The sequence below is a fragment of the Tachyglossus aculeatus genome, chromosome X2 (genome assembly GCF_015852505.1).
Source record: "Tachyglossus aculeatus isolate mTacAcu1 chromosome X2, mTacAcu1.pri, whole genome shotgun sequence".
NCBI lineage: Eukaryota > Metazoa > Chordata > Mammalia > Monotremata > Tachyglossidae > Tachyglossus > Tachyglossus aculeatus.
The window spans coordinates 20,218,745-20,244,469 of record NC_052100.1 but is presented as its reverse complement, the minus strand read 5'-3'; the positions used below and the strand labels follow the sequence as shown (position 1 = coordinate 20,244,469).

Below are 25,725 nucleotides of genomic sequence, written 5' to 3'. Positions count from 1 at the left end.
AAATGGGGATTAAATACCTGCTCTCCTTCCATAGACTGTGAACCCCGTGAGAGACAGGGACTGTGTCTGGCCTAATTAACCTGTACCTACCCCAGCATATAGAAGGGTGATTGACACATAGTAAACGCTTAACAAATACTGTTAAAAAAAAGGGTGAAAGACATATGATGAGGAGAAGAGAAAAAGACAGAACCTAGGCTGCAGGAACGGGGAAGAAGCCATATTAATAGACTGATGACCTGGGCTGGTTAAATTACATCTGAAACCCTTAAGACTGTACAATCTATTAGAGAGGGGGAGAAAACAAATCTGTGTAAAAGGATGTCCAAAAGGTGCTCGATTTAATGGCAGACTGAGTCTGCTAAGAAAAAGCAGATAGTCATCTGACGGCATGAAATCAACCTTTGCAAAAACAGCTCTATACCTGTGGGAATAAAGCTTTCTGAATCACTTAGACGAGAGCCCTGCAAGGGATGGAAATCTTCACCAGTGCCCTAGTGGGGCTCTCAGCCTGGTCTGGCAACCCTGATGGCATAGCCCCAGCAGACATAACTGGGACTAGACCCCAGGTCTCTTGACTGAGTGTGCTCTTTCTATGGGCTACTGTACATGGACCCTAGGCTGTGCAGGTAATGTGTCCCTCTGCACTTGGAAAAAGTCTCCCTAAAAGGGCTCATACCAATTTCCACCAATTTGCACGCTGCAGTGCTTGCCAGGGACACAGTTCTTCCCTTCCTCTAAAACAGAAGAGGACCGACAAGGATGGGGAGGAGGGGGGAAGGGGAGATGCAACCCAGGCCTCTTTGGCCCAAGCCTGAGCCACTTTACTGTGCCCTCGGTTGAGGCCTATGTGTGTCAAGTTTGTTCCCGTGCAGGATTTTCAGGGATGGCCTCCTTAAATTGGGACAAACCTTATTACAACAGTCTTTCTGGAATTTCCCCAAACACTTCCTAATCGTGACTCAACTAAATAGACCAAGCCAGCAAATTTTATAACTTCAAACCATCTTTTTCCCCCAAGATCATACACATTGCGTGAAAGAGATGAGAAGTGGGGACCTGGAAGAAATAATGGTGATTAAAGAGATCACCTCAATTTTGTATCAGCTTTTTTAACCATTTTCATACTCGTTTCTGTCTTTACTATAATAGTTTTATCACTGGATTGAGTGCCTATGCATAAGAATATTCATACGGCCAATTCTCAATTAGCTATGATAATGGCATGCAGGTATAGGCATGGGTAAACATCTCGTGGATGAAGTTTCAGTTCAAACTGTAGATGTATCATTCCTAAAGACAGCATCTTTTTTCAACTGCTACTACATAAGCATGAGAGCCATACCTAATTACCCAACATCTGCTTCATTGCCTCCATGGACACAATGTTACAGTGAGTCAAGACCTTACTTTTGCCTAAATTTCAAGAAATAAACAATACGGGATTGTTGGGGGGAGGAGGTAAATTCAAGGAGAATGGAGAGGTAAAAAAAATATACTTTGAACAAAATATTCTAGAGAGAGTATTCATTCACTTCCTACTTCACATGTATATTTTTCAATTTACTTTGGTAAATAAACTAAATCCTAATTTCAGTTTTCTAACGTGTTGCAAAATTAATCTGGAAAACGCAAAATAAACCACCTTTAAAAAGGGAAACCTACACTTAGGAATTATAAATACAGAGTAAGGAAAGAAGGGCAGCATTTTTTTTTGAAGAGCACAATAACTAAGATTGACATTATATACTGGAAATGTTAGGATGGCTGACGAGGATTTCAAAGATCTTTTGTGACCCAGGAGTTAATAAATGTCTTAGCTCCACTGCAAATAATTCTGCCCGCAGTAAGAACTTCTTAGGAGCACCACGAGTATTCCCTCCACCTTTGCACAGCACTTTGCCACAACTTGAGAATCCTGAGTCAGTGATTTTCAAACATTTACGAGCCAGGTCCTGTGGAAGGCTACTACTGCTCAACTCCAAATCGGCCTCCCAGAAAAAAAATAGATAAAAAACTGAAGTTTCCCGGTTTGTTTTCCTACTGGCATCACAGAACTTAAAGGATGAGCAGAGGCTTTAGGGCCCGTTGAGTAGGGCAAATGGGGCCGCGATCCTGGGGGCCCTCCAAACTCGAAGTATACTTGCCTCCACTCCCTCGGAGGAAATGGTACCAGAAAGTCTTCACCCCTAAAATCGACACCCAAATTCTGTGAGGGCAGGGTGGGCTTACCGCAACCGATTACCGTGCATTTGATAACGGCCCTGATGCCAGAAAAGTGATCAAATGCCTTGCTATTGGTATCGAACCCATGTCGCCACGTTGGATGGCTCTGATATAACAAAAGAGGCGAGCGAATCGGCTACTAAGGCAAGCCGGGGTAAGAGAGGGCATTCGGCGGTTGGGGAAAGTGGAAAATTTACCCGGGGTTGGGGGGTTGAAAATGTTGGCCCGGTCCTCGGGCCGGGTGGGTGGCGCAGCACTGTCCCTTCCCCCAACAACCGCGACCACTACGGGCCCGATAGGGCTTGGCGATCGCCAGTCTCCGAGCCTCGCCCCGGTGACTACCTTAAGGTCTGGGCCCTACCGCTCAGGGGGAAAGCGTGGAGGAGGGGAGGGAGGTGCCTGTTCTCCTCAGGCCTTCACCGGAAGGTGGAGCGGGAAGGTGGCACGGTGCCCGCTCCCTCTGTAGACGGTTGGGGCGAGGCAGGAAGGAGCCGCCCTTTCTCACCAGGCGGCCCTCACCTTGGTGCTGTACGGGCAGTAGCTCTTGCTGAAGATCATCACCCGGTGGGTTTCGATGAGACTCCGAATCCGCCGCTTCACGGCGTCCCGCTGCTCCGAGGGGCCGCCGCTGCTGCCGGGCGGCGGCGGCATGACGACGGAGGCCAGGGAGAGAGCGGGCAGCTGTTGAGGGGGGGCGGCGGCGGCGCTGGGCGCGAGGCGGGCCCTGTCCAGGTTGCGGCGGCCGTCCTCGCAGATGGCGGGGACGGCGGCGGCCGCCCGGCGGTGCGAGCTTCTGCGCGTGCTCGGGGGGCTCTCGGCGCAGCTCCGGCCGCGCGCGCTCCCCTTCCCCCGCCCCCGCCCTCGCCCTCTCCTAGAGGCGCGAGGCGGCGGGCTGTCGTTCACGCGGTCTTTCATGTGGAGGCGCGCGCCCGGGTCCCGCCGCGGCCGTTGGCGGCCGGCGCTCGGACCTGCTGGGCCTGGCTCTCCCCCTTCCTCTGCCGCCCGGTTGCCGGCCGCCGCTGCCCCCGCCCAACCGGGAATGGGAGGGTTTAGGGAGAAACCATCCGGCCGCCCCTGGGGCCCTGCCCTACTCGCTCCAAACCCAAGGGAGTGACTCAGTGGTAAGCCACGACCCATTTACCCCGTCTAAGTGAGAGCTTGGCTCCTGACCAGCCCTGTGGTATTTATGAAGCGCCAGGCCCTGTACGAAGGACAGTGTACTGAGAAGCAGCGTGGCAAGAACCCGGGCTTGGGTCGTGGGTTCTAATCCCGCCCCTCAGCTGTGTGACTTGGGGCGAGTCACTTCACGTCTCTGGGCCTCAGTTTCCTCGTCTGTGAAACGGGGACTAACACTGTGAGCCCCACGAGGGACAACCTGATCACTTTGTAGCCCCCCTCCCCAGCGCTAAGAACAGTGCTTTGCACATAGTAAGCGCTTAACAAATCATCAATCGTATTTATTGAGCGCTTACTGTGTGCAGAGCACTGTACTAAGCGCTTAACAAATACCATCATTATTGTTATTATTATTACTAAGCGCTGGGGTCGATACAGTCCCCCTTTTAGACTGTGAGCCCACTGTTGGGTAGGGACTGTCTCTATATGTTGCCATGTACTTCCCAAGCGCTTAGTACAGTGCTCTGCACATAGTAATTGCTCAATAAATACGATTGATGATGATGATGATGATGATACAAGGTCATCAGGTTGGGCACAGTCCCCGTCCTGCACGGGGCTCCCTGTCTTAAGCCTCGCTTTACAGATGAGGGAACTGAGGCACAGAATGACTTGCCCAAGGTCACACAGCAGACAAGTGGTTAAGATGGGACAGGGCCGTTCCGCAATCCTCTCCACGCTTGACGACATAGCAAGCAATAATAATAATAATGAAGGTATTGGGTAAGCACTTACTATGCGCCAAGCACTGTTCTAAGCGCTGCGGTAGATACAAGGTCATAGGGTTGTCCCACGTGGGGCTCACAGTCTTAATCCCCATTTTCCAGATGAGGTAACTGAAGCACAGAGGAAGTGAAGTGACTTGCCCAAGGCCATACAGCTGACAAGTGGCGGCGCGGGATTAGAACCCACGACCTCTGACTCCCAAGCCCGGGATCTTGCCACTGAGCCACGCTGCTTCCCTATCAATCAGTCAATCGTATTTTTTGAGTGCTTACTATGTGCAGAGCACTGTCCGAAGCGCTTGGGAGAGGAGGATGTAGACACATTCCCTGCCCACAACCAGCTTGCAGTCTAGCAGGCGTTTCCCCCCCCCCCCCACCGCCCCCCACAGCATTTGAAAGGCCCCACTAGGGCCTGCTAGCAGTTATGGTAACGATGGTATTTACCATTTACCATTACGATGGTATTTATTGAGCACCTACCAAGTGCAATGCACTTCACCTAAACACTCAAGAAGCTACAACAGAACCACATGACGTGTACCTTGCCCACAAGGAGAAGCAGACCTAGTGGAGAGATGACAAGCCTGGGAGTCAGAGAACTTGGGTTCTACACACTGCTCTGCCACTTGACTATTGGGTGACCTTGAGGTAAGTCACTTAACTTCTCTGTGTCTCAGCTTCCCCATCTGTAAAATGGGGATAAGATACAAATTCTCCCTTCCCCTTGGAGTGTGAGCCCTGGGTGAGGCAAGTGACTATGTCCAATCTGCTTGTACTGTATTTACCCTAGTGATGATAACAATGGTTGTCACATAGTAAATACCATTATTATTATCAGAAGGAGCTTACACTATTGTGATAACTTGTACATATCTATTCTATTTATTTTATTTTGTTAGTATGTTTGGTTTTGTTCTCTGTCTCCCCCTTCTAAACTGTGAGCCCACTGTTGGGTAGGGACTGTCTCTAGATGTTGCCAACTTGTACTTCCCAAGCGCTTAGTACAGTGCTCTGCACACAGTAAGCGCTCAATAAATACGATTGATGATGATGATGATGATGATGATGATAACGCTGGGTCTGTTCTGGAACCTCTGGAAAAAGAATATCTACCCCAGCCCTTAGTACAGTGCTAGGCACATAGTAAGTGCCTTACATGCTTTGCAAGCTGCTTCGAGAAGCAGCATGGTGTAGTGGATAAAGCACAGTTCTGGAATTCCGAAGGTTACGGGTTCTAACTCCGGCTCCACCACTTGTCTGCTTTGTGTGACCTTGGGCAAGTCACTTCACTTCTCTGGGCCTCAGTTCCCTCAAATGGGGATTAAGACTGTGAACCCCAGGTAGGACAGGAACTGTGTCCAACTCGATTTACTTGTATCCACCCCAGCGCTTAGTACAGTGCCTGGCACGTAGTAAGTGCTTAACAAATACCACAATTATTATTATCACTCTTATTCTCCATCTACACCCACTCCCTTGGAGAACTCATTCACTCCCATGGCTTCAGCTACTACCTCTAACCCCTTGCTCATGTCCTCTTCCCTGCCTGGATCTCCCTCCCCTTTCAAAATCCACCAGACCACAGTTCTTCCCATCTTCAAAGCCCTGCTGAAATCCCACTTCCTCAGACCTTCTGCTCTTCAGGTCTCCAATTGCTTATGCACTCAGCTTCCATAGCACTTTTGAACAGATCAATTTGTGCATTCCACTCTTTAAGCAGTTTTGTAATCACCAATCCATCTTTCCATTCTCTTTTTCTATCAACAGTTTATTCTGGGCCTGTCACCCCGTTGGAATGCAGGCTCGTTGAAGGCAGTGGTTGTGTCTTTTACCTTTGCCATACTTACCCAAGCCCTTAACACAGTGCTCTGCACACCTTAGCTGCTTAAATACTACTGCTTGGTTGATTGGTCAAGTAACCATTTTGAGGTTCCGCAGTAGGATTCAGGGGGTTCAGGTGCCGTAACTGAAGGCTCAGGAGTGCTCCGGAGAAGAATAAGGCTGTGCCACCATTCATGAGGACTACAGTGAGTTCTAGTCCTTACTCCTTGTCGGCTTGTTCATTGTGTTTGTGTGATTTCTGGTCCGCTGTACTTCTACCCGATCCCCCTGGGTACCCAAGGTTCAATTCCGAGCCAGCAGCCAGAAGTGACTGTTTCTTCTCCCTACCACAGGGAGGAAAATAATAATAATAATAATTACAACAACCACGATGAAATTTGTTAAGGGCTTTCTGTGTGCCAAGCACTGTACTGAATGCTGGGGAAGATACAAGATAGGTTGGACAGTCCCTATCCCACGTGGGGCTCACAGTCTAGGTAAATAACACCCTGCCCCATCAAATCTCCTGCCTCCCCACCTGCCAGGCACTCCTCTGTATGTTTATTTAACCCTCTTATTCCATTTTTGCTCACTTTGTTTCCTTTCTTCTTTCCATTGCAGATATTTAATTTGTGTCTGCCCGTTTCCACCCAAGCTCCTTTTGGGTAGGGATGTTGTCTTTTTCTTTTATTGCATGCCTTCAACCACCTAGTACATTGCTCTGCACACAGCAGACAGTCAGTAAATACTGATGATAAAAATGATCATTGCTCAGCTACTTATATTGCAGTTCCCCAATTACTTCTAGGCTACAAGGTGATTTCCAATCTAAGTAGAGTATGAGATAGGCTACCGGATAATGCGGGTGGTAGTCTAGACTCTGTCTTTGATATGGGGGGATTATATAGCACACTAAAAGAGGACACCACTCATAGTGTAATTCATGTGTGTGTGTGTGTGTGTGTTTCCGTTAAGTCCTATGCAGGAGCTGCAGGCTTGACCACACTGTGCACCTACAAAGACTCCCTTTTGTCATGCTGCCATGTTTGTCTTTTCACTTTTGCCTCTGTCACACAATCCTTTCAAAGCTTCTGCTCAGAAAGGGCTACTCTTTTCTTGATTGTAGTAGGTAACACTAAGCAGACTGGCCTAGTGGAAAGAGCACAGGCCTGGGATTCAGAAGACCTGAGTTCTAATCCCAGTTCCACCACGTGCCTGCTGTGTGATATTGGGCAACTCATTTAACTTCTCTGTGCTGCAGTTACTACCTCATCTGTAAAATGGAGATTCACTACCTGTTCCCCCTCCTACTTAGATTGTTAGCCTGTGTGGGACAGGGACTGTGTCTGACCTGGTTATCTTGTGTCTTCTCCAACGCTTAGAACTGTGCTTGACACATAGCACTTAACAAATACCACAATTATTATTCGAGGCAATTGATGCCCAGTTTTCGGTGGAGATGCATCATTGTCTGAGGCTGAAGGAGGGACTGAAGAGGGGAGAGGCAGGGAGACCAGTGAGGAGGGAGATAAAGTAGTCTAACCATGATACGATGTGTGCTTGAACCACAGTCGTGGGTGGAAGATCTGGGAATTGTTTTGAAGGAAGAAGCAACAGGATTTAGCAGTGGATTAATAATAATGATTATTATTGTGGCATATGCGTTTATATTAAATGAGAGCCAAAAGGCAAAGAGGGGTCAAAGATGACCAAGGTTGTGAGCTTCTGGGAGAGCCAAGAACAACTGTTAGCACAGCCAAGTACTTTTAAAAAAGTCAGAGCAGGGAACCCCTGCCTCACATGGTAAGACAGAGACGATCCATTTCTGGAGAAGTTCCATGTGCTCAAAACCAGACGAAAATGAGAGGGGCCTCTATTCTCCAAGGGAGTTCAGTATACAATGCTGACTGGAGAAATGTTAGAAAATGGAATGGCCTCCCAGAATTTACTTAAGTACCAGTACCAGGCTCCACCTACTTCCCCCACCCACCTTGGGGGGAATATGCTGAAGTCCTTCACGTGTCCTCAGTGTATCTACATGTAACGGGAACAATCAAGGCTCCCAGTACTCATGTCCCTCCTGTGGCACTAATGTACGTCACCTTACTTACATTACTTCCCCCACACTGATATTTAGTGTCTGCCCTCCTGGCTTGACTGTAAGCTCTTTTGAGGGCAGGGATCCTGTTTACTTGCTTTCACTGTTTTCTCCCAAGCCCTCAAAGAACACCTTCAGCCTCCCGCCCCGAAGTCACCAAGCCCATGAAATCAACAGTACCAAGTTTAATTGTATACAGTTTATTATATAAAATCTGGTTTTTGGAATCGAAAGCCTTAAAAGCATATTGTTTCTCAGATGCTATCATGCAGTCATTTTTTCATCAGATCATAGAATAGACAGAGCCCAATAATAAAGCAGAGAAATAATGAAGGTCCAGAAGGGTAGGTTTAGGGAATGCCGAAAAGTTGTTCCCCTAGGGCCCCATCTTCTACCTACAGAAATGTTTCAAGTCAGACCAGGCTTGTGGCAGTAGCAGGTGGCCTCTGTTCTCCTTAGGAGAAGTTTGCTCTCCCTGGTAAATGGCTTTAATCAAACACATCATTCTTTGCTATTGCTCAGACTCCCCGCAAAGGGGAAAAATTACGAGGTGGGGGGAAGGGGTGGAAGACCTCTTTACACTTGTGCCAACACGCCTAAGTAATGACACCGTTGGCTCTCCCATCTCCTATAAAAGAGCCCCGTCCCCCCACTTCAGCAGCTGTTGCCTTCTTTAAAAAAATAATCAATAACTTGATTACAGGAGCAGACGTGTCTAATTCCCCCCCAACCCCCAACAATTACTGCCCAGTGCTTAGTACCGTGCTCTGCACACAGTTAGCGCTTAATAAATACCATTACTATTACTACTACTACTACAGAAGTATGCCAATGCAATTACACTAGGGGCCCATGGAGAGGGAGGTTTCATTTAGGGTGTCCCACATCCCACTCAACCCTTTCCAAAGATTCACCTTTCAGGTGGCCAGTGTGACTCTATAAGAAGGATTCTCGAGTCTAGGGTCGCTCTAGCCGACCAGAGGACAACAAGTGGTTTTGTCCCTTTGGAGGCTGCACAGGAGAGGGTTTTGTCTGACCAGATGAACGTTGCTTCCTCCCTGCTCCTGACGGGGGTGGGAAGCAGGAGGAGAGTGCAAATTTGGCTGCTATGCATCTGTCTGAATGTCACGGTAGGAAGGTTAAGACCCAGGCAAATGTAATGGATTATATACATCAGTTTAACACAGGATTTTGAAACAGCAAATACATCATGTTAAAAAGAAAGGCATGCTTATGGTGTTGGATGACAAGCAGAAATAAAAATGTTTTGTATAAAAAGGCGAGCTATTACCCCTCAACTCCAAAATATATTACAAGCTTAAAATCAATTGGGGGTAGTACACCTAGAGGACAGGATGGATTAAATGTGGACTTTTTACAGGACGAGGAGAAGAAAGCGGCATCAGTGTAAACAATTCAGACTCAGTTCACAATACTGGCCCACACTAATGGTAATCGATTATCTAAAGGTAAAAAAATAGGATCCCATCCTATCTCACTGTATTTACAAGAAAAAGTCGGTAGCACAGAAGACAACTTCGGGGCCTCAGATTTAGGTTGCGTCCATTTATTCCTCAAAGAGTCACTACCCAAGTACAATGGGGCCGCTCATATTGCTGAAAAGATGCCTTTATTGCTTGCGATGCCTGGCTGCCTCTTCAGCTCACTGGCCTCCGCCAGGAGCAATTGATGAAACTGTTCCATGATTTCCAAGCCACTCAGTTCCCGGCAAAAGTTTCCCTTTGCCTTTCTGACAGTCATATAAAAACTGGTTTGTTCTGGATGACTATTTGGCACTGAAGAAATGGGATGATTAGGGAGCAGAAGCGCAGTGACACTGTGGAGACCTGGTAGTGAGGAGGCTGAATTCTGCCATCTTGAAACAAAACTTTGGTGATCTCCTGAGCAGTCACAGGGAAAAGAAGATATAGGCTGAGGGAAGATTTTATGGACTCCAGAGCAGCCAATACAATCCAAACCAGCAACGGCATTCTTGAGGTTTCAGTGACAGGGTCATTCATGCTGCACCATTAGCCACCTCAGAAGCCCGGGTCATGGTGGATGGAAAGTCTGGGTTGATCTTCTGGTCTGTAGCACCGAGAGTCTTTTAGAGGATGCAGCAAGAGAAGTTTGTTTTTTGTTTTTTAAAAAAAGAAAAGAAAAATAAACCCAACCAACAGCATGTTCTATAATAAACAATATTCGGCGACACACGTGGGAAGGACTATAAGCTTCAGCTCGAGACCACTCCAATCCCGACACTAAGTTCTCTACTGTTCCTGCAAGTACTGGTTTCTGCTGTTGAAGGTGGAGATGTTGCCAACCAGTGACAGGATCAGTCATCGATGGTGGGCAGCCAAAATGCCTGAAAGGAGAAGGATGCCACTTGAGATCCAGCAACCCCAGATGATGCAAATGCTCCAACCTCCCCCTCCCTCTACACACATACACACAGGTACATCCTTCACAGTGGACAAAGAGTCACCTGGGCATATGTGTGACTGAAAAGGCCAATGCGGAACCTGTAATCCCAGCCCCACTGGGCACACAAAAAGGCTGTCCTGACCTTTCCCAAAGCTCCAGAGAAGCCAATGACCTGGGAGCAGAACTTTCAGCAATGGGCACGTGTGGACAGTCCAGATGGTTGCTAAAGAAAGCAGCTCACTGGATCACTAGCCCTCTTCACTTTAGCCAAAAAAATCAAAGATTCCAGAAATCCCAGTGCATCAGGATCTACTTTATTGTCTTCTGTCTACTTTATTGTCTTCTATTGTACTCTCCTAAGCACTTAACTCAGTGTCCTCCCCACAGTGGGTGCCCAAATACCACTGATGGACAGACATTCTGATACGGGGCAGAGGGCTTACCTATTCCTGAACTGATGGCCTGGTAGCCTCAGACTCACCTTTCAACAGAAAGAATGAACCAATCCTATGCTAGGAATTACGTGAAAATTAACCTAGAGGGGTAATCTTGATAAAAACAAGAATGTATAAGAGACTCAGGAATATACTTGCTGTATGTAGGACACCCCCCCCACACACACACATACAAGATCAAAAGACAGCGACGCAGTGGAGTCTAAACAAGATGTCTTCAGCTTTGAGCTTGTCAGTGCCAATTTTCTTACCATGTAATCCTCCAAAATATGGTCAATCGTATTTATTTATTGAGCGCTTACTATGTGCAGAGCACTGTCATTTTACACCGAATCACACACTCACTTTCCCCTGGGCCATTCGGAACCTTCCAGTCCAGAAACTGGAAGCAGCTTGGCCTGGGAGGCAGAGGGACCTGGGTTTTAATCCCGGAGCCACCACTTGTCTGCTGTGTGACCTCGGGCAAGTCATTTAACTTCTCCGTGCCTTAGTTACCTTATCTATTAAGTGGGACTGTGTCCAAACTGATTAGCTTGTATTTACCCCAGTACTTAGTACAGTGGCTGCCACATACCACTGAAAAAATACAATTAAAAAAAAAGACAGGAAACATCACCCCAACTACAGTTAGTGGAAGGGGAGGAAACTATGAGAAGCAGCATGGCTCAGTGGAAAGAGGCTTTGGAGTCAGAGGTTAGGGGTTCAAATCCCGGCTCTGGCAGTTGTCAGCTGTGTGACTTTGGGCAAGTCACGTCACTTCTCTGGGCCTCAGTTCCCTCATCTGTAAAATGGGGATTAAGATTGTGAGCCCCCTGTGGGACAACCTGATCACTTTGTAACCTCCCCAGCACTTAGAACAGAGCTTTGCACATAGTAAGCGCTTTATAAATGCCATTATTATTAGTAGTAGTACTTCTAGTGCTGCCTGAAAGCAGAAAAAACAAAAGCTTTGCGGGAAGGGAAATTGTTTCCGATAGTATTAGGGGCCAGTAGTGGGAGAAAAAACTGCCTAAAGGGGGTGGGAAGAGGAAGAGACCTGAGAAGCAGCATGGAGTCAGAAGGTTATGGGTTCTAATCCCGGCTCTGCCACTTGTCTGCTGTGTGACCTTGGGCAAGTCACTTTACTTCTCTGGGCCTCAGTTCCTCATCTGTAAAATGGGGATTGAGATTGTGAGCCCTATGTGGGATGGGGACTGTGTCCAACCTGATTTGCTTGTATCTATCCCAGCGCTTAGTACAGTGCCTGGCATATAGTAAGTGCTTAATAATAATAATAATGATTATGGCATTTGCTAACAACTTTCCCCATCTCTCATAATGAGGTTATAATCAAATCTGCTCACTCTAGCCAACTGCTATTCTCTATGCAGCATTATCAGCTAGAATTCCCTGTCTTCCTCTCATTATAATGAAGTTCTTATCCAACTTTTACCTGTGCTGCTTTTGGGGGTGGGGAGGTGGGGTGGGGTGGGGTGTGTCTGTGTGTGTGTGTGTGTGTGTGTGTGTTTGAAAAGGCCAAGGCAGGATCCACAGTCCCAAACTGCATTGTGTGCATATCCATCAATGGTATTTATTGAGCACTTACTGTATGCAGAGCACTGTACTAAACGCTTGGGAGAGTACAATACAAGAGTTGGCAGACATGTTCCCTGCTCACAACAAGCTTACAATCTAGAGGTAAGACTGTCCCTCATGCCAATTTGTTTCTTGTTTGCAGTACCTGGTGCTTTTGCCTCCATGTCACAAGAGCCATATGCTTACATGACCAAGGTAGACATGAATTCATTTGCAGGAAAACTGCCTTGAAGGAAATCACATGCTCCTTCACCTACTTGAGGGGTTGGATTAACAGTGAGGGGGAAGCTGGAAGGGGCAGAGACTCTGCCCCACTTTCAGAGCCTTAATGAAGGCACGTCTCCTCCAAGAGGTGTTTCCTGACTAGGCCCTCATTTCCCGTTTCCCCAGTCCCTCCTGCATTGCCCTGACTTGCTCCCTTTATTCACCATCACCCCCTGGCCTCACAGCACTTAACTGATTGATTTATATTAATGTGTAAGCTCGTTTATTGTTAAATTGTACTCTCCCAACCGCTTAGTACAGTGCTCTGCACAGAGTACGTGCTCAAGAAATATGACTGACTGACTTGACTGTTCTATTATAGATGAACGAGCCTTGCCCAAGCTCAGTTCAGACCACAACTCTTGCGCTTGGAGATTGAGTGGGACATAAAGACCCACGTGTGTGTGCTTAGGCCAGGGTTGGGCTAGAGGGCTGCACTATCCCCCAGAAACCAAGCTGAGGTTCCAGTTTAATCCCACCTGGATTTGAGCAAGTCAGCGCATGTCAGAACTGGGAACAGGATTATATCGATCTGGCCTATAGCCAGAACCCTCATAATAATGATAAAAATCACGGTATTTGTTAAGCGCTTATTATGCGCCAAGCACTGTTCTAAGCACTGGGGTAAATACAAGGTAATCAGATTGTCCCACCTGGGGCTCAGTCTCAATCCCCATTTTACAGATGAGGCAACTGAGGCACAGAGAAGTTAAGTGACTTCCCAAGGTCACACAGCAGACAAGTGGCGAAACTGGGATTACAACCCACGACCTCTGACTCCTAAGTCCGTGCTCTTGCCACTAGGCCATGCTGGGGGTCTTTCAGAGGATAACTTACTCAAGGAAACACACATTGTGCTTCCTGGGAAACCTGCAGGGACTAAGTAGACAAACAAGGTCTCATCCACGAATACGCAAGGTCTCGTCCATCTATTCTTGTTAATGCTGTACTAGGTTTTGCTGTCATCCTTTCCAATCCACCAAGTGTTCAATAGGTCCCCTCAAGAAAACACTAGCTCCACCTACTATTTCCTCTTTATGCCACCCGGTCCCATCTGCAGACTCCCGAATGAGTCATAAGGAGGAACGAAGCTCAAGCGAAGGGTTATTAGAGAGGAAAAAACTAGGAGGTTGAGAAGCAGCGTGGCCTAGTGGAACGAGCATGGGCCTGGGAGTAAGAGGACTTGGGTTCTGATCCCGGCTCTGCCACTCGTCTGCTGTGTAGCCTTGGACAAATCACTTAATTCTCTGGGCCTCAATTACCTCATCTGTAAAACCGAGATTAAGACAGTGAGCCCCATGTGGGACAGGGACGGCGTCCAACCCGATTAGCTTGCATTTACTACAGTGCTTGGCACAAAGTAAATGATTAACAAATGCTATTTAAAAAAGAATATTATAGAGGCACCTCTCTAAACACGAGGATAGATGTAAAAGAGGTCAAAACAGTCCATTGCTCCTCTCCCAGCATCTTTTGTTGTCAGATACTGAAAGAGAATACTGGGCTGAAATAGAGCAGCGTGGCTCAGTGGAAACAGCCCGGGCTTTGGACTCAGTGGTCATGGGTTCAAATCCTGGTTCCACCCATTGTCAGCTGGGTGACTTTGGGCAAGTCACTTCACTTCTCTGTGCCTCAATTACCTCATCTGTAAAATGGGGATTGACTGTAAGCCCCCGTGGGACAGCCTGATCACCTTGTATCCCCCCAGTGCTTACAACAGTGCTTTGCACATAGTAAGCGCTTAATAAATGCCATTATTATTATTATTATTATTATTATTATTATTATTATTAAATGGCATTTCTCATGTTTTTCTGAGTAGTCTTACCATGTTGGAACATGCACTGGCGAAGGTCATGAATTTGGGATTAAATTGTAGACAGGTTATTGGTCCTGTGTGTTTTCCATCCAACACAGCCACCTTCATTCCACTCTCCCCATTCCAGACATGGATCTTCCCATCCTCTGAGCCTAGAGTCAAAGCAGAAAGAATGAACTAAGTCTGGCTATCCAGCAACAGCTGGCTTTGACACACACGAGAAACCAGGGTGCTTGAGGAATCCACTTACCTGGATACAATCATTTTGGAAAGATAAATGAGACCCAGCTTCAAACGAAGTTAACCCTTCAAGCTGATTTTTGGTCTCAACTTGCCTCTTTAGATTACCCTACAGCTCCAACTACCAGCGGCTGTGACGGCATGGGAGAGAGGCTATGTTTTTAGAAGGAAATTTTTCATTGACAGAACATTTCTTTTGGCAGGGTGTAAAGCTATTAGGTGCCAAACCAATGTTAGCAGGAATTTTCTTTTGCAAATGAAATGAATGTTTTTGGGGTCGGGGATCACTAACTCTGCCTCCACCTATCTGACCCTGTTTACTATTATTATCCACCCCCACTGCTCCCCCCCGCCCACCCACCAACATACACACACCTCCCTGGGCTGCTGCTGTTCTGAGGAGCGCCAGAACAGTTTCCAGAATCTAATAAGTGAAAGGGGAGGGCAGGGAAAGAGAAGAGAGACACAAAGCCGCCACCACTTGGGACTACAAAGGCAGTCAATTTACAGAAAAATCCAGTAACCTTCCCACAAAACCTCTAGCTGTTTGGAGTCTTACTATAGTTATTGCAGCAACAACAACAAAAATCATTGACGTCAAATCCTCTCAAGGCCATTAAGACACAGGAGGGGTCTTCAAGCTTCTGGTTGGTTTGCCCACTAAAGGACATGGCCAACGTTGCAAATCTTTGCCCATAGTAAGCGCTTAATAAATGCCATCATTATTAAATAAAAGAGCGCTCTCAGAACTACATTGGCACATACATAATAAAAGCCCTCCCAATTTTTCTTAATGGCTGGCAGAGGGCTGGGAACGAGAGATGAACAACGGTAGTGATTTTTAATTAGCAGCAGTTTCCTCCAATGGTTTTGGCTACTGAGTATATAACTCAGGATCTCAGGATTCATTTTGGTGAGGGCAGAAGTCTCCGCAGCTGCTATGGCCAGGTATTACAAACCAGAGCCGGAATGGGAATGCTGAAGTCAGACGGTGGCAGGTAATAAAGAAGAACTCTGCAAACATTGTAGGTCTCCGGTACAGGGAGACCAGAGAATTTGGGGACATCGTCAAACATATACTACACCTAGCCCTTCCTTTAAAAGCATTTTAAATCATTTGAACTCAAAACAGAGTGCCTCTGCATGGAAGACTTGTGAAGTAAGGTTTTAAAAGCTACAAGGGGACACAGCATCTTACCAATCATAATGAACTGGGAGTCTGGAGTGAATGAAGCTTCCAGTGTGACAGCTTTGCCGTTGTTATACCCCTAAAACACACACAAAGAACAGTTTCTTCTTTCCTGAAAACCCAGAAAAAAGGGCCAGCCATCCTATGTCAGCACGCATCATAAATGGTTAGTGACAGTTCCATGACACTCCTTCTCCTTTCTTTGGTGTGGCGCAGACTCCAAGTCCCCAGCACTTGCCCCATTAGCCAGCCATCTCCAAACCCCCAAGCTTGGATCGAGGACAGTTTACAAGCAGAGGTGTTGAAAAACGCTTTCTTTTTGATGAAAATTTAGCTTTCGGTCAGTCATTTGGATAGGAAATGTGCCCTCACACCCCATCCAAGTTAAGCCAAATACCTGACTGTTGGGCCAACAAAACGCAATTCCACTTCAGGCAACGTACAGGGAATTACACTTCCCCTTCTGGCCTTGTCCCTTGCAAACCAGCAACTTTTAACAAGAGGGTGTGTGTTCCCAACCCAATCAGAAGGGAGTTTAGATACAGACACAGTACCAGGAAAAGAGCAAACTCACCCCAAAGGTATGTAACACTGCTCCTTTGAAAGCATCAATTAAGCGGATGAAGCTACCATTGGTGGATATAAGGATGAGTTTCCCATCATTGCTGAACTTCAGGCCTGTCCACTCACAGGTTCGGTCATACTGCATCTTAAAAGTGGCGAATGGCCCCTTTCGCGTAAAAACAGAGGAACAGAATCACGAGGGAAGCCTGAGGCATTTATTTCGTTTCCTTCCCTTGAAATGAGTGCCTCGTGAAATTCTTCCTCCATTACGGAAAAAGACCCAAGCAGTCTAAAAGCTAATTCAGCTCCGCCAATGAGGACGCAGTTTCCCAGATGACAGCCGAGATCAAAAGCCGCATGGCCGAGTGGATAGAGCATGGACCTGGGAGTTGGAAGGTCATGGGTTCTATCCCGGCCCTGCCACTTGTCTGCTGTGTGACTTTGGGCAAGTCACTTCACTTTTTCTGGGCCTCAGTTACCTCATCTGTAAAATGGGGATTAAGACTTTGACCCCGTTGTGCGACAGGGACTATGCCCAACCTGATTTGCCAGTATTCCTCCCCAGCCAATGCCTTGCACAGAGTAAGAGCTTAACAAATACTATCATTATTATTATTATTATTATTATTAATAAAAGACAGTCACAGCTACCAATGGAATACTCTGCTGATGAAGTATTCACTTCTTGACCAACAACATATTTTCTCCTAAAAGCTTACCAAATGCCACGATTGAACCTGAGTCACTTTACCTTGTCAAAGGAACGAAGATCATACAATTTGACCATTTCAGAATTGACTCCTGCAGCAAAAATCAATCCTTCTGGATCAAAGGAGCATACAGGCTTTCCCTGGAGATGCATGAGACCCTAAGAGAAGGCGGCAAGAATCGAACAAGAGAAAATGATTCAATTAGCATCTGAGCACTCTCAAGGGGCATATGAGCTGTTATTTATTCTTCCTCATAACGATCCCCACTCTACAGACAAAATGGAAATTGCTGATATCCCCATTTCCCCTCAAGAAGTTACAAATCATCCCCATTTCCCCTCAAGAGGTTACAAATCACCTTTGACTGCCCAACATTAAAGATTCACTGACAAAAAAGTGCTCTTGGAACTTGACGTCAACGGGACACAGAATACACAGCCACTGACTACGGATCCAAAGTCTGGGATTCAGGAATGGGGGGGATTTCTATTTTACCCTTCAAGTTTTTCTAGGGATGAACTACAGCTCTAATGCTGTTTCCCCTCCTCTTGACAAGCCAACTTTCCTTCAAAAGCATTTGTCAGTTGCATCCTTAGGTACCTGCACATAGTAAATGCTCAATAAATACCTTTGATTAATTGGTCGTTAGATAGGTTTTAACTGTATTTGTGCATGTCTCTCTCATAGCAGGGGCCTGTAAGTCAGAGGACCCAGGTTTTAATCCCAGCTCTGCCACTTGTCAGCTGTGTGACTTTAGGGAAGTCACTTAACTTCTCTGGGAACTGAGGTCCAGAGTTGCAAATAATAATGGCATTTATTAAGCACTTACTATATGCAAAGCACTGTTCTAAGCACTGGGGAGGTTACAAGGTGATCAGGTTGTCCCATGGGGGGCTCACAGTCTTAATCCCCATTTTACAAATGAGGTAACTGAGGCACAGAGAAGTTTAGTGACTTGCCCAAAGTCACACAGCTGACAATTGGCGAAGTCAGGATTTGAACCCATGACCTGACTCCAAAGCCCAGGCTCTTTCCACTGAGCCATGCTGCTTCTCTATGGGGACTCAATACCTGGTCGCCTTCCTAATAAGACTATGAGCCCTAAGCAGCATAACCTAATGAAAAGAACCCAGACCTGGGAGTCAGAGGACCTGGGTTCTAATCTTGGTTCTGCCATTTGTCTGCTGTGTGACCTTAGACATGTCGCTTAACTTCTTGGTGCCTCGATTATCTCAACTGTAATATGGGGATTAACACTGCGAGCCGATGTGGGATAGCGACTGTGTCCAACCCAATTTGCTTGTATCCACCCCAGCACTTACTACACTATCTGGCACATAGTAAGTACTTAATAAATACCACTATTATTATTATTATCATCATGTATCTACCCCAGCTCTTAGTAGTAATAATAATAATAATGATGGCATTTGTTAAGCGCTTACTATGTGCAAAGCACTGTTCTAAGCGCTGGGGGGATACAAGGTGATCTGGTTGTCCCACAGGGGGCTCAGTCTTAAGCCCCATTTTACAGATGAGGTCACTGAGGCCCAGAGAAGTGAAGTGACTTCCCCAAGGTCACACAACAGACATGTGGCGGAGCTGGGATTCGAACCCATGACTGGACTCCAAAGCCAATGCTCTTTCCACTGAGCCATGCTGCTTCTCGTAGTAGTGCTTGACACATAGTAAGCATTTAAATACCACAGTGATTATAATTATTATCATTACAATTTGAAGCTAAGATCATGGGGGCAGGTTTCATGCCTGAGACTTTATTTTGAGGGCAACCATTGCTCTGAAGCTTAAAGGGGGTAGGTTCGAGACTAACAAAAGGAAGCAACTTCTCCCACAGCAAGTTTATGAAAATCTATGGAATTCATTACCCCAGGAAGTTATGGCAGAATGGACAACAAGCAAAATTTAGGGGTGTTAGAAGGTCTCTCTAACCAAAACGTAGACTGTCCAAAAGGGCAGCTATTACACTCTTGCTCCAAGTGATAACCTTGGTGCCAATGTTGGGAGACAAAGGTCCCAGTAAATTCAGCAATGCTTAAGTTCCTTGTGGGTAAGGGTCATACCTACCAACCCTATTGTATTGCACTTTCCAAAGTGCTTAGTACCTTGCTCTGCACACAGTTAAATGCTCGATAAATTTAATTGACTGAATGATTAAGTTCTGTAGGAATTCAGTCTTGTTCTTTCCACGTCCCTAGGCTAGCACCCTGTACATCAATCAGTTGATTCATTGAGCACTTACTGTGTGCAGAGCACTGTACTAAGCACTTGGGAGACTACAACAATATAACAGATACATTCCCTATCCACAACGAGCTTACAGTCTAGAGAGGGAGACAGACATTCATCTAATTAAATTACAGATATGTATGTAAGTGCTGTGGCTGGGAGAGGCGATGAATAAAGGGAGCATGTCAAGGCGATGCAGTGGAAGAGGAAAGGAGGGCTCAGTCAGGGATGTGTCTTTGCTCTTCTAACGCTAAACCTTCTCACTGTGCCTTGATCTCATCTATCTCGCCGCCATCCCTTCGTCCACATCCTGCCTCTGGCCTGGAAGTCCCTCCCTCCTCAAATCTGACAGACAATTACTCTCCCCAGCTTCAAAGCATTATTGAAGGCACATCTCCTCCAAGAGGCCTTCCCTGATTAAGTCCCCCTTTCCTCTTCTCCCACTCCCTTCTCCGTTGCCCTGACTTCCTCCCTCTCCAGCCCCACAGCACTTATGTAGATATCTGTAATTTATTTATTTATATTAATATCTGTCTCCCCCCAACCCATAGACTGTAAGCTCACTGTGGGCAAGGAATGTGTCTGTACAATACAATAAGTTGTATTGTACTCTCCCAAGCTCTTAGTACAGTGCTCTGCACACAGTAAACATTCAATAAATATGATTAAATGAATGAATGAAGGTGGGGGAGAGTAATTGTTTGTCAGATATTAAGAGGAAGGGCGTTCCAGGCAAGAGCACTGTATTTAAGCGCTTGGGAGAGTACAACAGAGCTGGACTACATTCCCTGCCCTCAATGACCTTGAAGTCTAGAGGGGGAGACAGAATTAATATAAATTATGGATATGTTCCTAAGTGCTGTGGGGCTGAGGGAGGGGTGAAAAAAGGGAGAAAATCAGGGTGGTACAGAAAGGAGTGGGAAAAGAGAAAATGATGGCTTAGGGAAGGCCTCTTGGAGATGTGACTTCAACAAGGCTTTGAAAGTGGGGAGAGTAACTTGAAGAGGAAGGACATTCCAGGCCAGAGGCAGAATGTGGGCAAGAGGTCAGCAGTCAGAAAGAAGAGATTGAGGTACGGTGAACAGACTGGCAACAGAGGAACAAATTGTGCGGGCTGGGTTGTAGTAGGAGAGTCGTAAGGTGAGGTAGCAGGTGGGTAAGGTGATTGCTTCAAAGCCAACTGTAAGGAGTTTCTGTTTGATGCGGACTTGGATAGGCAACCACCGGAGGTTCCTAAGGACATAATGTATTTACTCAAATAATGCTCAGTCGCCTTAGTACAGAAGCAGAAAACTGTTAGTAACGTAGAAAAGAGGGGGGATTTCTATTTTACCCTTCAAGTTTTTCTAGAAATGAACTTTACACAGCTCTTTAACCATTACACGATTTGCAATGTCAACAGTCTACTAAATCCAGTTGGGGCCCTTCAACTGACCTACTACTGTCCACAGTGTGATGACCAAATTCTCTACGGTTGAGGGAGCCAGTGTGTTTGATATCTCCACCGGTCTGCTGCTCAGGTATTAGTACACTCACTTTCAGCCATGGCCTAGGGGGCCCTGAAATTCCAGGTGAGCAACTTGAGGTCCCCAATTTCCCAATAATATTTTCAGGCGCTGGAAACCACTTCTGGAGGTTTCTAAAGGCTACGCTTGCCAGTGTCACATACCAGAGGCCAGAGTCTGGGACACCACCAGTGCCCCCTCTCTCCAGTTGTCTGGGATACCAGCAGCTCAAGTTTCAGGACGCCCATTGGTCCTCATCATCATCATCATCAATCGTATTTATTGAGCGCTTACTATGTGCAGAGCACTGTACTAAGCGCTTGGGAAGTACAAATTGGCAACATATAGAGACAGTCCCCACCCAACAGTGGGCTCACAGTCTAAAACGGGGAGACAGAGAACAAAACCAAACATACTAACAACATAAAATAAATAGAATAGATATGTACAAATAAAATAAATAAATAGAGTAATAAATATGTACAAACATATATACGTATATACAGGTGCTGTGGGGAAGGGAAGGAGGTAAGATGGGGGGGATGGAGAGGGGGACGAGGGGGAGAGGAAGGAAGGGGCTCAGTCTGGGAAGGCCATATATACAGGTGCAGTGGGGAAGGGAAGGAGGTAAAATAGAATAGATATGTACAAGTAAGAGAAATAAATAGAGTAATAAATATGTACAAACATCTATACATATATCCAGGTGCTGTGGGGAAGGGAAGGAGGTAAGATGGGGGGGATGGAGAGGGGGACGAGGGGGGAGAGGAAGGAAGGGGCTCAGTCTGGGAAGGCCTCCTGGAGGAGGTGAGCTCTCAGTAGGGCCTTGAAGGGAGGAAGAGAGCTAGCTTGGCGGATGGGCTCCCGCAGCCTCTTTTACTAGGTTCCCTGCCTCGTCTCCCCATCCATCCCATCCTCCCCAAACCTCAGCACCTCGCTCTGAAGGAATCCCGCCTCCGAGACCCCTCCTAGAAACGCCAGACTCGGGGACGGGGGGTAGAAAGTGGCGGGGCCGTGGCCTCTCCCAGTTTTCGGTGGTCGGTGCGCACGGCAGCCGGGGGGGATTGGCGCTCGGGGCCCTGGAAGGTAAATTGGCCAACCCTGTAGAAGTTGCAATTAATTTGTCCCATGCTCCAAAATGGAAATTCATAAACCCATCCTCCACCCCAAAGGTTGAAAGATACTGTGGCACTGTTTCAAATCCACTGTTAAGCATCAACCCAATTTTAGTATCGAGACAAAGAACTGGGATGCAGAGAATGCTTAATCTAATCATTGACCCCTGACGGCATAAGTGGTTGATAGTGAATGGCTTTTAGAATAGTGCTCTGCACATAGTAAGTGCTTAATAAATGCCATTATTATTATTATTATTACTTGGCTCTTGTCCTAGTCCTTATTCCACTTTTGGGGAAAAAAAAGATCGACTCTGCTTTCAGGGGTGTACACCAACTTTCTGAAATCCCACCTCCCCAATTATATTCCACCACCTTAGGTCACGTTACCCCAACAACCACCTCAACACATTCTACAGATAGCTATCCTCAGCATTTACCTCTATCCTGATCCATATACCTGACATGTATTCACTCAATCACCTATCCATTTTTCCTTATTCTTGTCCCTAGGACAGGTCTTTTTAACTCCTAGGCCAGTGCTCTATCCACTAGGCACTTAAATAACATTATTATGATTATTATTATTATTATTATTAAGTAGTACCTTAGTTTTCCCCTCCAGCACCCACTAATTGAGAAGGCAGGGACAGTGTCCACCAACTCTGTATTGTCCCAGCTCTACACACAGCTAGCACTCTAACTGGGGAGACTGGCAGAATGGCCTAGTGGAAAGGACCTGAGTTCTAATCACGTCTCTGGCACTTGTCTGCTGTGTGACCTAGGGCAAGTCACTTCACTTCTCTGGGCCTCAGTCACCTCATCTGTAAAATGTAAGACTGTGAGCCCCATATGGGACATGGACTGTGTCCAACTGATTAGCTTGTATCGACCCCAGTGCTTAGTACAGTGCCTGGCACATAGGGCTGAACGAATAACATAAAAAACAACATATTGATTGAAGCTGCCTGTCTCTCCAGTTAAACTATAAGCTCCTTGAGAACAGGCACCATGCCTTTTATCTCCATTGTACTTTCTCAAGCATTTAGAACAGTGCTCCCCACACAGGAGATGCTCAAGAAAGTTGACTGACTGACGGAAGATGGGGTTTCCTTATAGGTTCTGGAATGCCAAAAAACCCTTAAAAGGGCTGTGGAAGGATGCTCCCAGTTACGCCATTTCGGGGGGCCAAAACTGAGGGAAAGGAGAGGAAGCTCAGGGAGCTTTTGCCTTTGTGTCATTTATGGCAAGGCTCTTCCCTCGCTAGCCAGCCATCCCCCCTGGGCTCAGTTGTCACAGGGCACATTATAGCCAGGGAGCCCTATAGTCAAGAACCCTTATGGAACCCGTGCTGACTGTGGACCTGAATCAAGATGGCAGAGACAAATCTAATCAAGCTCAGGTCACCCCTTGACAACATGTCACTCGTACTGTACTCGCACGATGCTGGGGTAAGCAGTTGGGGAGGGGAGAGAAAGGAAGGAGGGCTCCAAATAAGATTGAAATATTCCTCATTTTGGTTTTCTTTCTTGTTCTCGGCAGATATTAAGTCAGAACAAAGGAGGAAGGTTTAAATCTCACAATTTCCCTGCTGAGTATAGCTTCTGTCAGAATTCAGAGCGGGGCTATATCACTGTGCACAGATTCAGTGCTTCAGAACCATTTACTGGGTACAAGGCCAAGGTGCCAAATGTTCATTTTTCAGGGGGAGAGTGCTGTTGAATTTAGGATGGGGGAGTAAGGGGGGAGGGAGAAGAGGAAAGAAGAGAGGGGCGGGGTGGGCCGGAGAAGGGAGGAAGAGAGGCAGCACTGTAAAGGCAAGACGAAAGCTACTCCACTACCAGACCATCTGCTTCCACCCCAGCTTCAGTCACCACTTAGGTAGCAGCAGTGACAGAGGGTGGCTGTGGAGCGGACCATCCACTGCATTCATTCATTCAATTGTATTTATTGAGCGCTTACTGTGTGCAGAGCACTGTACTAAGCGCTTGGGAAGTACAAGATGGCAACATATAGAGACAGTCCCTACCCAACAGTGGGCTCACAGTCTAGAAGGTTTGTTCCCACTGGGCACTGGGAATGAAAGAAGCCTCTGGCAGAGCAGCCAGCTGGAAGGGGGCAAGGAGTGGAACCAACCACTTTGCTCCACTTCTGGTTCCTTTTCAACTCCAAGAGGAAGGGCAGGATAGCTATGGCTGCCCTCCTGACTGTACACTCAACTCTTTTGCCCCCCAACTCCTCCTGGTTTTTTTCCGGTCACAATCCTCTCTTGGTTCTCCTAACTCTCCAGCTGATCTTTCTAATAACTGGGGTATTCGGTAAGTGCTTACCATGTGACAAGCTCTGTACCAAGCACTGGGACTGATATACTATAAGCTGGTTGGACACAGTCCCTGTCCCTTGTGGGGCTCACAGTCTAAGAGGGAGGGAGACCAGGTCTTTTATCCCCTTTTTACAGAAGGGGTAACAGGCACAGGAGTTAAGGGACTTGCCCAAGGATACACAATACAAATAGCAGAGCCAAAACTAGAACCCAGGTCCTCTGATTCCCAGGCCTGTGCTCTTTTCACAAGGCCACCAAATTCTCTCCTCCACCTCACTTTCCCATCCTCCCCATCTCTCAAACTCCAAACTGTGGCAGAATCCTTTATTTCTCTCTCTCTCATGCCCCCATACTCAGTGTCTCCAAATCCTAATGATTCTTCCTCCACGACATTTCCAGATCCAGCCCCTTCCTACTGATTTAAAAACTGCTACCCTGCTGGTCCAGGCATTTGTGAAATCCTGGATTGACTACTGCATCAGCCCCTTGGCAGCCTTCCAGCCCCTGGTCTCTTCCCTTGTCAGTCCATACTTCACTGCCCCTTGGATAATTCTGCACACAGCTCCCTGCTCCTTAAATCTCCAGTGGTTCCTCTCCACAATAAGCAGACACTCTTGGCCATAGGCTTCAAAGCACTCAATACCGCTCTCTTCCTCCTATTAATCCTCACTCCTCTCCCACTACACCTGAGCTCACACGCTTCACTTCTCTCAAGCCAACCTACCCCAGTGAGCCTCATTCCCATCTCTCCCACCACTGACTGCTTGTCCGGAACCTCCTCTCGCTTCACTGCTCTCTCCACCTTCAAAGCCCTTCTTGAATTACATCTCCTCCAGGAGGCTTTCCTCGATTAACCTCATCTCCCCAACCTATGTCCCCCACAACTACCGTGTCAGCCCTCCCATGTCACCAAAGCTCTTAGGTACCCATCATACCATTCTATTACTTCCCCCATCTGTAATTTACTTTAGTGTCTGTCTCCCACTAGATTGTAAATTCCTTGAGTTTACTAAGCATGTCTCGTCATTCTACTGTTCTCTCCCAAGCAGTGCAGTACAGTGCTGTGCACACAGTAGGCAGTCAGTAAATACCACTGATTGACTGTGACACTTTTAAAAGGTGGCCTTGCCACGTAGGCAAGTCTTTCTCAATTTGGAATTTGGGAGAACCAGTCCTTTATGGATCCTGAGAGCCCAACACAGGCAAGGCTCTACTCTAACCCCCGAACAAACTCCAAACCATCGCCCTC

The 25,725-nt window shown here is 46.8% G+C and overlaps 2 protein-coding genes across 2 annotated transcripts in view; both read right to left on the bottom strand.

The window, feature by feature from the left end:
* The window catches only part of TXNRD3 (thioredoxin reductase 3), a 44,430-nt gene extending 41,237 nt beyond the window's left edge, over window positions 1-3,193 (bottom strand). Inside the window, exon 1 of the mRNA XM_038770734.1 lies at window positions 2,746-3,193. Within this exon, the coding sequence (XP_038626662.1) occupies window positions 2,746-3,141 (396 nt within the window). The 5' untranslated portion in view covers window positions 3,142-3,193. The remainder of the gene's footprint in view (window positions 1-2,745) is intronic.
* Window positions 3,194-8,230: 5,037 nt separating this feature from the next.
* Window positions 8,231-25,725, bottom strand: part of WDR82 (WD repeat domain 82) — a 33,992-nt gene continuing 16,497 nt past the window's right edge. Inside the window, exons 5-9 of the mRNA XM_038770581.1 lie at window positions 17,328-17,444; window positions 16,587-16,742; window positions 16,022-16,091; window positions 14,593-14,735; window positions 8,231-10,411 (exon numbers count right to left, since the gene is read on the bottom strand). Coding sequence (XP_038626509.1) covers window positions 10,382-10,411; window positions 14,593-14,735; window positions 16,022-16,091; window positions 16,587-16,742; window positions 17,328-17,444 — 516 coding nt within the window. The 3' untranslated portion in view covers window positions 8,231-10,381. The remainder of the gene's footprint in view (window positions 10,412-14,592; window positions 14,736-16,021; window positions 16,092-16,586; window positions 16,743-17,327; window positions 17,445-25,725) is intronic.